This window comes from Oryctolagus cuniculus, chromosome 8 (genome assembly GCF_964237555.1).
Source record: "Oryctolagus cuniculus chromosome 8, mOryCun1.1, whole genome shotgun sequence".
NCBI classification, from domain to species: domain Eukaryota; kingdom Metazoa; phylum Chordata; class Mammalia; order Lagomorpha; family Leporidae; genus Oryctolagus; species Oryctolagus cuniculus.
In genome coordinates this window covers 123,712,496-123,728,604 of record NC_091439.1, presented here as the reverse complement: position 1 = coordinate 123,728,604, position 16,109 = coordinate 123,712,496, and the positions used below count along the sequence as shown (strand labels likewise).

Sequence of the window (16,109 nt, the reverse complement as noted above, 5' to 3'; positions counted from 1 at the left end):
CCCCTATGGGTGCCAGTTCTAGTCCCGCCTGCTCCTCTTCCAGTCCAGCTCTCTGCTATGGCCTAGGAAAGCAGTGGAGGATGGCCCAAGTGCTTGGGTCCCTGCATCCGCATGGGAGACCAGGAGGAAGTTCCTGGCTACTGGCTTCGGATCGGTGCAGCTCCAGCTGTTGCGGCCACTTGGGGAGTGAACCAGCAGAAGGAATACCTTTCTCACTGTCTGTAACTCTACCTGTCCAATAAAAAAAAAGAAGCAGGAGAAAGTACAGCACTCTACAAAGTTACTGCCTTGGGCCCCCTGGCATCATGAGGTGTTCCAGTAAGTTTCATCAAGGTGATGTTTCTTCTCTTGTCTTTATTTTATTTTTAGACATAGGGACAAAGAGCTTCCATGTACTATTCCACCTTCCAGATGCCCACAACAGCTGGGACTGGGCCAGGCTGAACCCAAGACTCAGGACCTAATCTGGGTCTCCCACGTGGGTAGCAGGGACACAAGGCCTTGAGCCATCCCTGCTGCTTTTCAGGGTGCACATCAGCAGAGCTGGGACTCAAAGCCAGGTACTCCTTATGAAATATCTGCAACCCAAATGGTGTCTTCACCACTAGGCCAAACACTTGCCCTGATTTCTCTTATAGACTATATACAGTTTTCAGCTTGGTCCACATGCATGGCTCCTACCCCAGCAAAGAGAAATCTTAGTCCTGTCTTTGAAAATACTCATTCTCAGGAATTTTGCAATGATTTAAATTAATCACATAAAACTATCATTATAGCCTATTGTAGAAACTCAAGTCATGATAAGTGGATTCAATTATGACTGTATAGTAGAAAGAAATAAAGGGTAAGGAATCATAGCATTTGTAAGTATGTTAGATGATGTTTAAGAATAGCAAAGTCAGGATGCAGTTTATTTATAAGGTGAAGCACAAAAAAATCTGGGCATATTGTATCTTGACATTTTTCAGGCGAAAATTTGAAATGTCATCCAGTCCTAACCACAGAAGACAATCCTCGTGAGAATTTTGAAAAAGAGAAGTTGAGTAATATGTTGGAGTGAATGATAGGTTTTTAGCCTCCCACAACACCAAATCATGGAAAGATTTCAGAGGTTGAGTATATAAATAAAATATGAATTTCAAAGCTCATAGTTCCCTTTCTGCAAATACTCTATCTCTGTTTATGCGAAGAATTGGACATAAAAATATGAATTAAAATGAACTATTCCCTCCATGGTAATGTGTCTAGTTTCCATCATCAATGAGAAGAAATAGTAATGTTCAAAAAGTATTATTTAATTACAATCAATTATACAGTCCTCTTCCTTGCTGATTTTAATTCCCTAAAACAATCTGACCTTGGGTCTGGCACTGTGGCATAATGGGTAAAGCTACTGCCTGTAGTGCTGGCATCCCATATGGGTGCCAGTTCGAGTCCCAGCTGCTCCACTTCCAATCTAGCTCTCTGCTAATGCACCTGGAAAATGAGCAGAAGATTGCCTAAGTGCTTGGGCCCCTGCACTACGAGGGAGACCCAGATGAAGGTCGTGGCTCCTGACTTTGGAACAGCCCCACTCCAACTATTGTGGACATTGTGAATTGAACCAGCAGATGGAAGATTTCTCTCTCTCTCTCTCTCTTTCTCTCTCTCTCTCTTTCTCTTTCTCTCTTCCTCTCTCTCTAACTCTGCCTTTCAAATAAAGAAATCCTAAATAAAATAAAATAAAATAAATTTGACCCTCTTTTTCACAATTCAGATTTGTTTAATCCTCAACTTACATATCGCCCAAGTCCTTGCTTGCTCTAACCTTCAGTTCTAAACCAAAAGTCTAAATCAGAGTTTTCATCTATGCTAAATTTACACGAATCAACAATTTGATGTCATTTCCAAAAATGTAAGCATCATCTTGAACTGTCTTAAGAGAAAGACAGTATTCCAGTAAGACAGGTGCTTCTGCAAAGGCCACATCTAAAATATTAATGAATTATATCTCTTAAGGAAGGTATAGATTCAGCTTCCATTTCTCCTGTTCTTGAGTTCAGAACCAGTAGAAAAGTAAAGACAAGTTAAGCTGTCAACTTTATTCTTGATAATCTGTTTCGAGAAAGTGATATTAGATCTGAGGACCAAGATCCCATTAGTACTCTGTGCCAGTCAACTACCACTTTTGTCCCCAGGCACCCAAAGCTTATGCCAGCACCTAAGAGAGTTTGGAGCTGGCTCTAGGGAGGGGAAGGGGAAGTTTACAGTTTTCTGATAGACTTGTTCTGCCCAATTAAGGCACCATGTTCTCCTCGTAATTAGGTGACTGACTTCTCTACAGGGAGGAGTGAGAGAGGAGTGGGACTAAGGCCAAGAGTCTTATTCTAGGAGAGGTCCTTCTGCACAGACACGAACCCAGGGAAAAGGAGCTTCCCTCCCAAGAGCACTTAACCTGCACTCCCCATTAGACAAAATTGGTACACTGTAAGAACACAAGGCCATATAGCTCAACAAATGGTTGCAAGAGCAAGACTGCAGGGAATTAATACCTTCCTTCCAACAGCTGTATGGGTAATTCAGCTGGTCTGTATGGCTCAGTGGTAGAGAGGCACGTTGTATGTGCTCCCTCACCTTCCTTGCTTTCTGTTCAGTTAGGCAAGGCCATGTGACTAGCCCTGGCAAAGGAAATAGGAGCAATGCTGGCATGTGAGACTAAGGCAATGCCAATTCTGCTCTTGGTTCTAGTCTTTTCCTCAGTGGATCGGGAAGTCACACTTTCTAGATGGTACAGCTATGCAGAGTGGGACCTTCATCAACCTAGGATCAACCTAGGTCCTGAATGAATGAGGAAGAGGGCAAAGTCACGCTGAACTGAAGATACTGCTTAGGGTGCCTGCATCCCACGTTGGAGTGCCCGGGTTTGAATCCAGCTGAAAGCTCAGCTTCTAGTTCCAGCATCTTGCTAATGTGCAATTGGGAAGCAGCTCAAGTAGCTATGTCCCTGCCACTGACAGGAGACCCAGATTGGGCTCCCAGCTCCAGACTTTTACATAGCCTGGCCCCAACTGTTGTGGGCAGCTGGGAAATGAACAAATAGATGGGAGATATTTTCTCTCTCCCTCTTCTCTCTCTCTCTCTCTCTTTCTCTCTCTCACCATCCCTCCCAAATAAATAAATACATAAATTTTTTAAAGAAAAGTGCAAAGTCAGACCATGAAAACCAGTAAGAGAAGCAAGCTGTTCACAGAGTGTAGACCCAATTCTGAGATCAGAAATGTTTTCCATCCCCCAAACAGGAGGCTTATAAAATATCTACTTGGCAAGATTTCAGAGTTGCTGCATACTGATGAGTGCTTGTACTGCTTATTCTTCGCCACTTCAAATGGGGTGTTTACTGACTTTGCCTCAAACACAACCTCTCAACCACTGAACCTTGTGTTTGATAGACACATTGACTGGTCTCTCTCTCTTTAGTTCCTAAGTGTCTGGAGCAAGAGCAGGAACATTCAGAGCTGATGTAGACACTAGTGTGGGATCACTCAGAAATCCCAAAATTGAAACTCAAAACCATGGTTTGATGTGACGTTAAGTTGCCCCCTTGTGGAGTGAACCCTATGTTTGGAAAACCGAGAGCAAAGTCTTGTTAGCGACCAGGAGAGAGGACTGTGGCAGCAATACGGTTGCCCAACAAATGTGGTTAAACAGGGCTGTGTGACTAATTCTGCCCATGGGCACTTCTGCTATGGGCAGCAGTGACTTCAGTTATCTCTGTGTGACCAGAATGAGACTGAGAGAACCTTGGGTTAGCTGTCCGGGTGACAAGGCTGACAGCCTATCGCTGGGTCACTATGTGCGGAACAAGTTTCCTGGAGAGTTGCATGGATGTTACAGACTTCTCATAGGAAACAAATGATTAGGTTAAACCACTGAGGTTTGGGGTTGCTTCTCTTTATAGCACAACCTAATATATCCTGTTTTATATAGAACTACAAGGAGCGAACTTTGAAGTTCCTTGGAGTTCAATCCAGATCCTGTTTTTCTTCTCGCTCTGAGTTCCTCCTAGGGGAATCTGTATATTCCTGTGGTCTTAAAGATGACCATTGTACCAAACTTTGCCCCCAAAATGCTAGATTATACCTAATGCCCTCCCATAATCAGCTATGTCCCTTTCATTCTTTAAAGGGCCACAGTTTGGATGATTAAATTAAAGGAAACATCTGCATGTTGATTTCACCTGACTTTCCACCTCCAATCCCAGGCCCCTTTTTCAAGCATCCCACATGGAAGATCCAACCACACACCTCCATCTGCATATTCTCAAGTATAGGCACCTCCAACTTAGCATTTCCTAGACTGAAATTACTATTTTCTCACCTTCCCCAATCTGCTTCTTCTCCAGTGAGCCATAGACTACAGACCCACTTGCTGAAGTTGGAAACACAGTATTATCTCCGATAGCTGCCTCTCCCTTGTCACCACATCCAATCCATTATCAAGACCTGTCAATTCTACCTGTGAAATATTCACATATAAACTCTCTTCTTATCACTACTGCCACCACCTGATCCAAGTCACCTCTCTCTTGGACTCCTGTAATAGCTTCTTATCTGCTCTGTGCTCTTGCTTCTACTCTCTCCACAGCAATGAGAATACTCCTTAGAACCTAAGTTACATCATGTCCCTTTCTAGCTTACAGATACTCAGTAATTCTAAGAACTCAATCCTCAGTCTTCACATCTGGTCTATGAGGTCCGCATGATACTTTCCTGTGCACCTCCCAGGTTTTAATTCCCATATCTCACATCTCCCTGCTCCATTCATTCTGTCCTTAGTCCCCCAGAAACATTCTTTTTTGCTCTGATTCCTTTGCACCTGCTGATCTTTCTAGCCAGCAGACTGCTGGAGGTTCATCAAAGTCCACATTCTCCTCCCCCACCTATATGTACTGTTGGACTATATTTCCCAGACTCCTTTGCAGCTATTGTGGCTGAGGAATGTAACCACAGGCATGTGAGGTGAGCAGGTGGAATCTATCCCTCTCCCAGGCCTGGCCAGTGAAACATCCCCTCCATGCTTCACCACGCTCTTTCCTCTCTTCCGCTGGGAGCGATAGAGATGACCACTGATGCAATCCTGGTGGGCACATGCAGAAGATGGTAGATTCTTCAAGAAGAATGGGATGGGAGATGCAGTGGGAGATGGGATGGGTTGTGGGTGGGAGGGAGGTTATGGGGGGGAAAAACCGCTATAATCCAAGGTTGTATTTTTGAAATTTATATTTATTAAAAAAATTTTCTGAACGAAAAAAAGATGGTAGATTCAGGATGTGTCCCCAACTGTGTGGTAAAAAGGCACCTTATCTATCTTCTTCCCAGTACAGGTCCCTGGACCAAGAAATATACTATGTTCTAAGCTAACATATAACAGTCTTTTTTAAAAAAGTTCATGGAAAAATAGAATTAAAAGACAAGCTTATTTTGGTACAAAAAATGGAAATCCATGCATAATTTTATCATAATATCTATTTTCCATGAACTTTTGGAAGATCCTTTGCGTATCTGAAGATTCACTGCTACAACATTTAGCACTATCCTAACAAAAATGTGTACCTGCGACATTGAGCAATCATACTACCACCAGCATACACACACACACACGCACATGCACACACACACTCAGTCACTCTGCAGGGCTCCCATCTACTCATATTTTAAGTCTGGGCTTATGTGCATAAAAGGCCTCACTCTCGTACCCAGTGGAATTTAATTTTGTCTATTATTCTTACTCTCCACACTCTATTCTTTCCCATTGATTTACTCACCAGAATGCATTAATTACGTATTAATTTTTGTGTGTGTTTAAAGTTTGTATCCACAGCTAGCCCATAAGATCCATGGAATCAGAACCTTTTGTCCAGCATGATAATATACACAATGCCAACACCTTGCTTGGCATATAGAAGTCCACGCATTTTAAAATGCAGATGAACAAATAAGAAGTCACTATTAAGGGAATATATTTTTTTCATTACAAGAACTCAGCTCTAAACCAAAAACAATGAAGAATCAAAATACACACCAGGAAGATTTTTTTGTAACCTTTATTCATTCAGAATGCATTTTTGAGTCAATCTACAACCAAAAGAAAATGCTAAATTCTTACGTAGTGTTAACAGGCTGAATGATATAATAGTGCCCCTATGTGTGCAAGCAAGAAGTCGGTCTCTATTCCTTTCATAAAATCTCTTGGTAAACATGTATGTGTTTTTTCCATCAAAAATGCATTAACAACATCATGCTTATGTAGCTAGTCAGCACAATAGACAAATAATAATTTCTACTGAACTACTGAAGTCTTGCGATAGAGTGCTCACAACTCCAAGCAACGTCCATTGATCTTTTCAATGGCATTCATTATGTGACAGGCTCACCAGTTACATTAAAATAAGTCTACTAATTTTAAAAGCTAAAATTACTCAAAAAGTCCTGTATTGTAAATAACACCTAGAATATTGCGTTTGGCTAAGATGACTAGATGACATAAATCTTTTCTACAGTCCTTTCCGCAGATGTAGGAAAACAAATGCTATAAGAGAGTGAAATAAAGCTCTTATATTTTTGCCTAAAAGTCTATTTATGTATTTTGCTTAATATTTAAATGATCAAAAATCAATATTAAATAACTGCACAAAACCTAAAATAAAATGGCCACATTACATCATACTACATTATATAGACAGATTAGAAGCAGCTAATTAGAAGCCTTTCTAAAAATTCAAAGTTTCTGACATCATTTTCCACCATTCCATCAACTCTTCCTTCTCCTCTTCTTTCCTTTCTGAAAATGACTCCAGTTCAAAATCAACCTAAGGGAGAAAAATCAAGAACTTATTTTTATCAAATTGCTTTTAAAAATAGACATAAAAATGAACAGTTTCATTGCTTAAATAACAATCTCAACTCAGTCACCCAAATTAAAGTAGATCCTCAAAAAATCTCTTATAATAAACAAGAGATATTCTCGGGGAGAAAAATCGAAAGTCATTATGTTTGAAATGTGTTTTGCTCAAATCACTTTAAGGCAGGTATAGTTCAAGAAAACCTCCTGCCCCAGTCTCTTTCCCTCATAAAAAGGTGTCACTTGGAGTTAATATTCTGCCTTTATCTATTGAATGAGCTTTCCCTGCCAGCTTGGACTTTCTCTTACTAGATGGAGACATATGGGAGAATACAGTTCTATGTGCTGTTGTCCCCAGCCATCAAGTTCTGCCTTCCAAAGTCTTGAGTTTGTTGAAGAACTGAATGAAAACACGTATCTCCAAACCACTGCCCTTGTCATGTGGGAGCTTCGTCAGGTCTAGGCGGCCTCCTGCACAGAGCCTATTCAAAATCCGCAGCACTCAGCCCCAACCCTCAGGCCCCGCTCCGCATGAAACCAAGAGTTCTGAATGTGGCCACCTGCACCCCTGGTTGTTCTAGAATGTGATTACATATCCCGGAACCAAGACAGCCAGAAAAGTTAAGGATCAAAATGGTTGAACCTTTACAGACTGTTCCTGGGGCTATTTTTTTTTTTACTTTTTGAAAATTTGCCTCCTTATTTTAATGTATACACAACCTAACTCACACGCACACACAGCCAAAACCAAAGCATAAGTTAAAAACTCGATATATTTTGTTTGCCGAAAACAAACTTTAATACTCCAAACTTTGGGTGCACAAATAAAACACAATACATTTATTTCAGGTAAGCCTTTGAATTGGAAATACTGTGGTCTCATCACCATCTCCTTTCTAGCAAAATTAATGGTATCTGCTTGAATAAAATATACGTTTCAGTAGTACTTAGCATAGGGGCCGTGCTCATGGTGTATGCTTAACAAATGTTTAGTTAAAGCCCCAAATCGTCTAGTTGGCATCATTTTTTTTTAAATATTTGGTGAGTAAAGCATTGTGCTATGTGCCAGAAATAAAGACAGAAAGGAACAAAATTCCATGTAGATTGAAATTCAGGTTAGCAAATAAAATTGTAATTTTTCATGTATCTTTAAGAAACTGAGAAATGGTAACACCGGTGGTAAATCATTCAATGAGATTTGGGGCAGATCATCTAGTATTGTTAGGCTTCAGTGTTCTCATCTATTAAATGGGGCTAATACTCCCCACCTCATAGGTTTATTATGAAGATTAAATGTAAGTCACTCGAATATGCCTGACAATGGGTGGTACTTAGTTTTTACTAGGTTCGCTATTATTGCCAGGCTAAGTTCTTACGTTTACTCACCCCAACAGCAGGGCTATAAGGAACTGCTACCTTCTTCGTTATTGCCAGATAGCCAGGAGCTGAGGCCGTAAGTTTATAGTTTCCAGGTACGAGCAATCTCCAGTAATCACCATCTTTCGCTGTAGGAAAACAAAATATCAAATCACAAGGCACACATGTGGATCGCATAGTTATGCCATCTAAGAAATACCTACCATTGCTTGGTTAGACTCCGATCCCTATTTTTAAAATAAATATACAGGGAATTTGAAGAAGTTCTCTTGAAAAGGGAAAGACGCTCTCCCAATAAGCTCGTTTCTTACAGCTGCTTTACAGACATTACTGTTATCTAGCAGACATCTAAGAGCATGGCTCTTCTGATTGCACCAGGAGAAATACAGGTAAAAAGACGTCTACAGTGGGGCCGACACTATGGTGCAGTAGGTTAAGCATCAGGCTGCAGTGCCAGCATCCCATGTGGGCACCAGTTCTAGTCCTGGCTGCTCCACTTCTGATCCAGCTCTGCTGTGGTCTGGGAAAGCAGTGGAGGATGGCCCAAGTGCTTGGGCCCTGCACTCACGAAGGAGACCAGGAAGAAGCTCCTATCTTCGGATCAGCCTAGCTGGTGAATCAGCAGATGGAAGACCTGACCTCTCCCTCTCTCTATCTCTCGCCCTCTATAACTCTGCATCTCAAATAAATAAATCTAAAAAAAAAAAAAAAAAAAAAAAAAAAAAAAAAAAAAGATATCTATCAAGTCCTGAGTGGGGAGGTCAGAGCACCTGGCAGCACGTTTTGATTCATGCTAGGTGAAGACCTGATGGTGCAAGTCCAGGTCGGGGGTTTGCAGAGTGCAGCCCAAGGGCGGCATCCCCACAACTCCCGAGGATCTAGTTAGAAATTCCGATTCCTAAAGATTTCAGAGCAGGTGGATCTCCTGAGTTCTTCCAATCTCCTGTTTTCCTACATCAAGGCTTCTCAAACTTAGGTGGATATCAGCCTCCTGGAAAACCTGACAAAATGCACAATCCGTTGCACTGGCTCTGGGTGGGCCCGAGATGGGGGCCTTCTGCCTCTGCAGGGTGGTGCTGAGGCTGTGGTAGGAGCTGCACTCTCTGCAGGAGGTCCTCCAGGACAAGCCACACTTCCTCCTTCTCCTGAGTTGGGCCACACATCCTCCTCACCCGCTCTCTCAGGGCATACTTCCCATCTTATCTCACGGTGAAACAGATCGAACCAGGGCAGGTGAAGCCCCCATCACCACATCGTCCCGTCTGTCTCCAGACCCCCACATCTCCTTTCAGACAGTGCCTCCTGTATCTTGTTGATAACCAAAGTTCTGGAAAGATCTGTCCGCATTCTCTGTTACTGATGATTCTCCTCCTACTCTCTCCTGGACTTTCTCCAATCAGGTTCTGCTTATGCACTCCACAGGAAACAGATCTTGTCACAGCTACCCACACCGGTACAGGGGAACTGGGCAGGGTGTCAAGAAGAGTTGAGCCAGAATATTTCCGCATAGGCATTGTAACTCCTCTCCCTTACCTGTCAATCCAGTATGCTCACTTTCCCATGATGCTCCAGTGTCTCATCTGAGACCAGGAAGGAGGAGATGCCATGATGGGCACATGGAAGTTAAGCTCCAGGTGGAGGAGGTATGGAACTCCCAGGAAGCCTCATACACACTAAACTCCACCTCGCTTGTATATTCTATTAGGGCACTTCCCCATAAAATGGATACATGTGGAGACACCCTTCTTTTGCCCTTGGCCATGTTCATGGGTTGCCCTCTGGCCTCCTTCCCATCTCTCCTCATAGGCAACCCTCTGGCCCACTCCTGATGGGCATTTCTCCATGTAGGGTCCCCCACACTCTGGCATGAATGTATATTCACCGTCTCCCTTAAATAAATCTCTCACATGTGTACCGTGTTTATGTCTCTGCTTTGAATTCCTATCTCTAGGCAAGCAAGAACCTGGAATAAAATGCATGGTACTTGTGCCCCTAATGACGTGGCTAACTCCAGCGATGCATTCACAAGGCTGCTCTTGCTGGCATTCCTTATCACTCCCTCCTTCATGAAACACCCCCAAGCTTCCAGGACAATGCATATTGTTTTCCTTCTGCTTTGGAGGCCATTGTTTGTTCTCCCTTCCTTATCACCTTGACTTTGAAAAGCTGGAGAGGCCGGCACTGTGGCACAGCAGGTTAACACCCTGGCCTTAAGCTCCAGCACCCCATATGGGTGCCGGTTGGAGACCCGGCTGCTCCACTTCCAATCCAGCTCTCTACTATGGCCTGGGAAAGCAGTAGAAGATGGCCCAAGTCCTTGGGCCCCTGCACCCACGTGGGAGACCTGGAAGAAGCTCCAGGCTCCTGACTTCGGATCAGCGCAGCTCCGGCCATTGTGGCCAATTGGGGAGTGAACCATCGGACGGAAGACCTCTCTCTCTCCTCTCTCTGGGTAACTCTGTCAAATAAATAAATAAATCTTAAAAAAAAAAAAAAAAAAAAAAAAAAAAAAAAACAAAAAAAAAAAACAGGAAAAGCTGGAGTATCCAAGAGTCCAGTCCTCAGATTTCATTCCCTTTGATTCCCTAGGTCAGAGTTTCCTAAACTTTTCATATGATGGAATGAAGAGAAAGTAATATTTGTATGGCAGCCAATGGTTCACAGACAGAAGAGGTGTCCTGGAGCCAGAGGGTCCCAAGCCGGAGTTCTAGCCCTGCTAAGAGGTAAGAGGACCATATCTTGGCCCAGATTCTGGAGGCATGCTGCCCTCAGTGGGGTGTTGATAAATACTGCTGGGCATGTGAGTAAATGGCATTTAAGAGGACAGATGTTATAGATTTAAAACAAATCCAAGCAGTGAATGTGAAGATTAAGAAACAGTGATATATACACCAGTTTGGGAAATTAAGGTTAATTATGCGTTAGACCTAGAAAAATTATAAAAACCTTATGACTTAAAAAAAAATGTTGCAATGATCCCAGCAGATGACAGTTAACCTAAAATGAACTTGACAGGAGTTTAATAGCAGGAGTGCAGAGAAGTGCCAGGAAAATAGAACATTTTTCCCAAACTGGGAAACTGGAAGTGGGGCTTTAAACCAAGAAATAAATAACATCCCACTTGAATCCTACAGCCTCCAGTTTCACCTTGAATAACTCTGCATTTATGATACGGAGTAAGTGAAGAAATAAATGCAAATTCCAGACACACTCTATGCCAGCAGTTACCTTCTACCCTACCCTTCTAGACCCCTTCACAGCTCATTGCAGAGACTAGGAAAGACACTAGTATGCTAACTCCAGCCAGCTTTGTTTCCCTTTGCTTTCCTGGGCAGCTCTGGGGAGACACAGCTGAAGAAAGGGCGCCACCTGCTGCACCCTGACTTCCAGGCACAGCAGCCACCCTGCGTTTCACTGTGCCTGACCTGCTCCCACAAATGCAATGGGCCTAGGTCAAAAGTAAGGGAGAGACAGTGGAAAGAGACAAGGAGGCCAGGAGTGTAAGATTATAATTACGATAATGAGAAGTAGGCTTTTTTGTACCTTGGGCTCCAGGTCAGAGCAGACACTCACCAGATGTAACATCGTGATCTATTCCTTCCACGGAGATGGTTGCATTGGCAATCGGGTTACCTTGAAGGTCTCGGACAAATCCTTTAACTCCTCGGTGTATCTATCAAAGTCAAGAACAAACAAAACATTCCTGTAGTAAGTGGCCTTCCAAATGTTCCATGCCAAGCATTCCTTATTTTCTAGCGAAATACTGTCGATCCTGAGTGTTAAAGAATCAAAGCATGAGAAACATGCCAGGGGATTCCAATGCAATCCCATCAAGGTGGCATGTACCAATGCCATCTCACTAGTCAGTTACAGGGGACTCAGATGATGATTGATGTCATATGTAAGAGTGTCAATTGTTAAATCAACAACAGGAGTCACTGTGCACCTGCTCCCCATGGAGGATCTCTGTCCTTAATGGGTTGTACTATGCGAATTAACAGTAAAACTACTACTCAAATGGTACTTTATACTTTGTGTATCTGTGTGGGTGCAGTCTGTTGAAATCTTTACTTAGTATATACTAAGTTGATCTTCTATATATAAATAGAATTGAAAGTGAATCTTGGCCGGTGCCGCGGCTCACTAGGCTAATCCTCCACCTGCAGCACCAGCACCCCAGGTTCTAGTCCCGGTTGGGGCACCAGATTCTGTCCTGGTTGCTCCTCTTCCAGGCCAGCTCTCTGCTGTGGCCCGGGAAGGCAGTGGAGGATGGCCCAAGTGCTTGGGCCCTGCACCTGCATGGGAGACCAGGAGGAAGCACCTGGCTCTTGCAGGTGGGAGGGAGGTTACGGGGGGAAGCTGCTATAATCCAAAAGTTGTACTTTGGAAACTTATATTTATTAAATAAAAGTGGCAAAAAAATCAAAGCATGACCAAAAGGAAATGACAAGTAGCTTCCTGAAAATTTGTATCTTGTTCTGAGTTAAAGAAAGACCTTAAAGACCTTGAAGTACTTTCTGGATTAGAATAAATAAAGTTTTTCATATTTGTAAAGTCACAGGACTTACTACAGTGTACAAATCAACACCCTGGTAAGTAGGTAAGTATCAGGGGCCGCTGGCTAAGTTGCTGCCTGTGGCACCGGCATCCCGTGTTGGAGTGCTATTCTAGGTCCACGCTGTTCTGCTTCAGACCTGGCTGCCTGTTAGTGCTCTGGAAAGGCAGCACAGGGTGGCCCAAGTGCCTGGGCCTCTGCCAGTCATAGGGAGTTCAGGCTCCCAGCTTCAGCCTTGCCCAGGCCTGGCAGCTGCAGCCATTCCTCTCACTCTCGCTCTCTCTTTCTCTCCCTCTCTCTCTCTCGCTGTCACTCTCCCCAATGCTCTTCCTTTAAAATAAATGAATAAATCTTTTTTGAAAGCATCTCCCCTCTACTATGCCAATTGTGGGCAGCATTTTTCTCTCTTTTATCCTTTCAATTTTATTTTTTCTTTATTCTTTTTTCTGATATGCCAACTTTTCTGTTTAAACGATTCCACTGCAGTAATAAATACCAACAGAAGGGTTATGGGCTGTCAGAACCCCACATGAATTCAGGTTGGAAAACACTATCACTGCATGGCTTTTGCGAAGGAAATCACAGAAGTTCTAGTTTCACTCACAACTTAGAGAGGCTGTTCATGACCCCTGCCCCTCTAATCATCTCTACCCAGATTCTAGGGCGTTTCCATTTCAACCAGAGTTTAAAAAGCATCCAGGAGATTCTCCATTGTTGCTGGGACTATTTGTATCAGTAGCTTCTAACCTCTTATGTGCTTAGGTATCACCCAAAGAGTTTTTGAGGGGCCAGTGCTGTGGCATAGCCGGTAAAGCCGCAGCCTGTGGTACCAGTATCCCATATGGGTGCTGGTTTGAGTCCTGGCTGCTCCACTTCCAGTCCAGCTCCCTGCTCATGCACCTGGGAAAGCAGTGGAAGATGGCCCAAGTCCCTGGGTCCCTGCCACCCACATGGGAGACCTGGACGAAGCTCCTGGCTTTGGATTGGCCCAGCTCCAGCTGTTGCAGACATTTGGGGAGTAAACCAGTGAATAGAGTATCTGCCTCTCTCTCTCTCTCTCTCTCGCTTGCACTCTCTCTCTCTCTCTGTAATTCCGCCTTTCAAATAAATAAACATTAAAAAAGAAGAGTTTTTGAAAGAGTGTGACTCCACATGAGACAAGAAATTCATTTTTAAGGACTCAGATGATTCTGATACAGGTATCCATGAACCAGTCCTGCAAGATCCCTTGAGAATCTTCGTAATAGACCTTTCCAAAGCTGTTGAGTGGGAGACACTGCTCCTCAGCACACCGTTTACCTAATTAGCTTCACAGGTCTCAGTTCCTGCAAACATTCCTTTAAAACCCTGCAAGAGATTCCTTCCCAACCAACCAGAGTTAGCGCCACTAATCACCTACTTTCCATGAAGTGCAAACTGGTCCCGGCCTAGATTTTAGGCCCAGGTGTTCAATCAGTAGTCACCACCACTGTCAAGAACACCGCATCAAGGCAGAGCTCCTGGCGGTCTTCCCTGATCTTTCATCAGCCTCGGATTCCCTAAACGGAGTGTTTATGGTGTCAGCTGTGTGAGCCTGTTCATTACAAAAGACCACTGTATCTGCTGCTACACAGCTCGCACCCCTAACACCAGCACCGTGTCAGGGCAGGTCATGGGGATCACAGAGCAAACCCCTGTCCAAGTGACTTCCAACAGAGTACATAACTTCATCCCTCTTTTCAGCTGATTTCTTTTCTTTTTTTTTTTTTTTTTTTTTTTTTTTGACAGTCAGAGTTAGAGAGTGAGAGAGACAGAGAAAGGTCTTCCTTCCTTCCTTCGGTTGGTTCACCCCCCAAATGGCCACTACGGCTGGCGCACTGTGCGGATCTGAAGCCGGGTGCTTCCTCCTGGTCTCTCATGCGGGTGCAGGGCCCAAGTACTTGGGCCATCCTCCACTGCACTCCCGGGCCACAGCAGAGAGCTAGCCTGGAAGAGGGGCAACCGGGACAGAATCCGGCACCCTGACCAGGACTAGAACCCGGGGTGCTGGCGCCGCAAGGCGGATGATTAGCCTAGTGAGCCGCGGCGCCAGCCTCAGTTAACCTTGATCTTAGAAAATCCACCTAAACACAGCTGTCTTCAAAGAAGACCTATAGGGTTCCCACCAAACCTGATCTTGGGTTTGGAACATGGCTACTTATCCTTAGCTTTTGTGGTTCAAACATATTTTTATGCTAATTTGCAACAGGAATCCCCTGACTGAAAAAATCCTGTGGAATGGGGCCAGCGCCATGGCATAGTAGGTTAATCCTCCACCTGCGGCGCCGGCAACCCATTTGGGCGCCGGTTCTAGTCCCAGCTGCTCCTCTTCCAATCCAGCTCTCTGCTGTGGCCTGGGAAAGCAGCAGAAGATGGTCCAAGTCCTTGGGCCCCTGCACCCACGTGGGAGACCAGGAAGAAGCAACTGGCTCCTGGCTTCGAATCAGCAAAGCTCCAGTCATTGCGGCCATTTGGAGACTGAACGAATGGATGGAAGACCTCTCCCTCTGTTTCTCCCTCTCACTGTCTGTAACTCTACCTCTCAAATAAATAAATAAAAGCTTTAAAAAAAATCCTGTGGAATGGGCATTCTGTAATCGGGTCCATTCCAGTGGCTCTAGTCCATGATAGTCCTTGTTAGTAGGGCTGTACAGATGTTTGACATGTGTAGAAGAGTTGCTAAGCTGACTTTGATTTTTGGAAAATGAATTGGTTTCATATATATATACATGTGTTTATACAAACACATGTATATATGTAAGTGACTAAATATTAACAGCCTTTGTTCGTATCAGATTAGCTAATAAATGTGTGTTTCTACTGTCATGGATGTTGACATCACTCTACTGGACTTTAGGTGTAAATGACCACATTCAGAACGGAATTCAAATACTGTCTAGGCACTCAGGCAAGGAATGGCGTCTACGTCCTTCCACTGCCCATGCCCAATACCAATGTCACAGCCTATACAGGGAGTGAGGCAGCAAGGGGCTGTCCCGGTCTTAGGCAGTGAAGTGCTGGCAGAGGATGAGAACCTCTGCAATTCTACACGGATCTCACCAGAAGGGCTGCATCAGTGACTCTCTGGTGACTGTCCCAGCTATGTCATAAGAGGCATAGAGCACAGTGATTCTGGATTCAAATTCCAACTGAAGGACCTCCCTGTGTGACCTCCCTGTGTAGCTGATTCTTCATCTTTAATTCACACACTGAGGAAGGTGATGGTGGTGGTGGTAGTGGTGGTGGAGGTGGTGGTAGTGGTAGTACTGATGTAACTTCC

At 44.0% G+C, this 16,109-nt stretch overlaps 1 protein-coding gene across 1 annotated transcript in view; it reads right to left on the bottom strand.

Annotated features, from left to right (window-relative positions):
* Positions 1-6,225: 6,225 nt before the first annotated feature.
* The window catches only part of CPE (carboxypeptidase E), a 120,683-nt gene continuing 110,799 nt past the window's right edge, over positions 6,226-16,109 (bottom strand). Inside the window, exons 7-9 of the mRNA XM_070048202.1 lie at positions 11,830-11,929; positions 8,266-8,384; positions 6,226-6,847 (exon numbers count right to left, since the gene is read on the bottom strand). Of these exons, the coding sequence (XP_069904303.1) occupies positions 6,749-6,847; positions 8,266-8,384; positions 11,830-11,929 (318 nt within the window). The 3' untranslated portion in view covers positions 6,226-6,748. The remainder of the gene's footprint in view (positions 6,848-8,265; positions 8,385-11,829; positions 11,930-16,109) is intronic.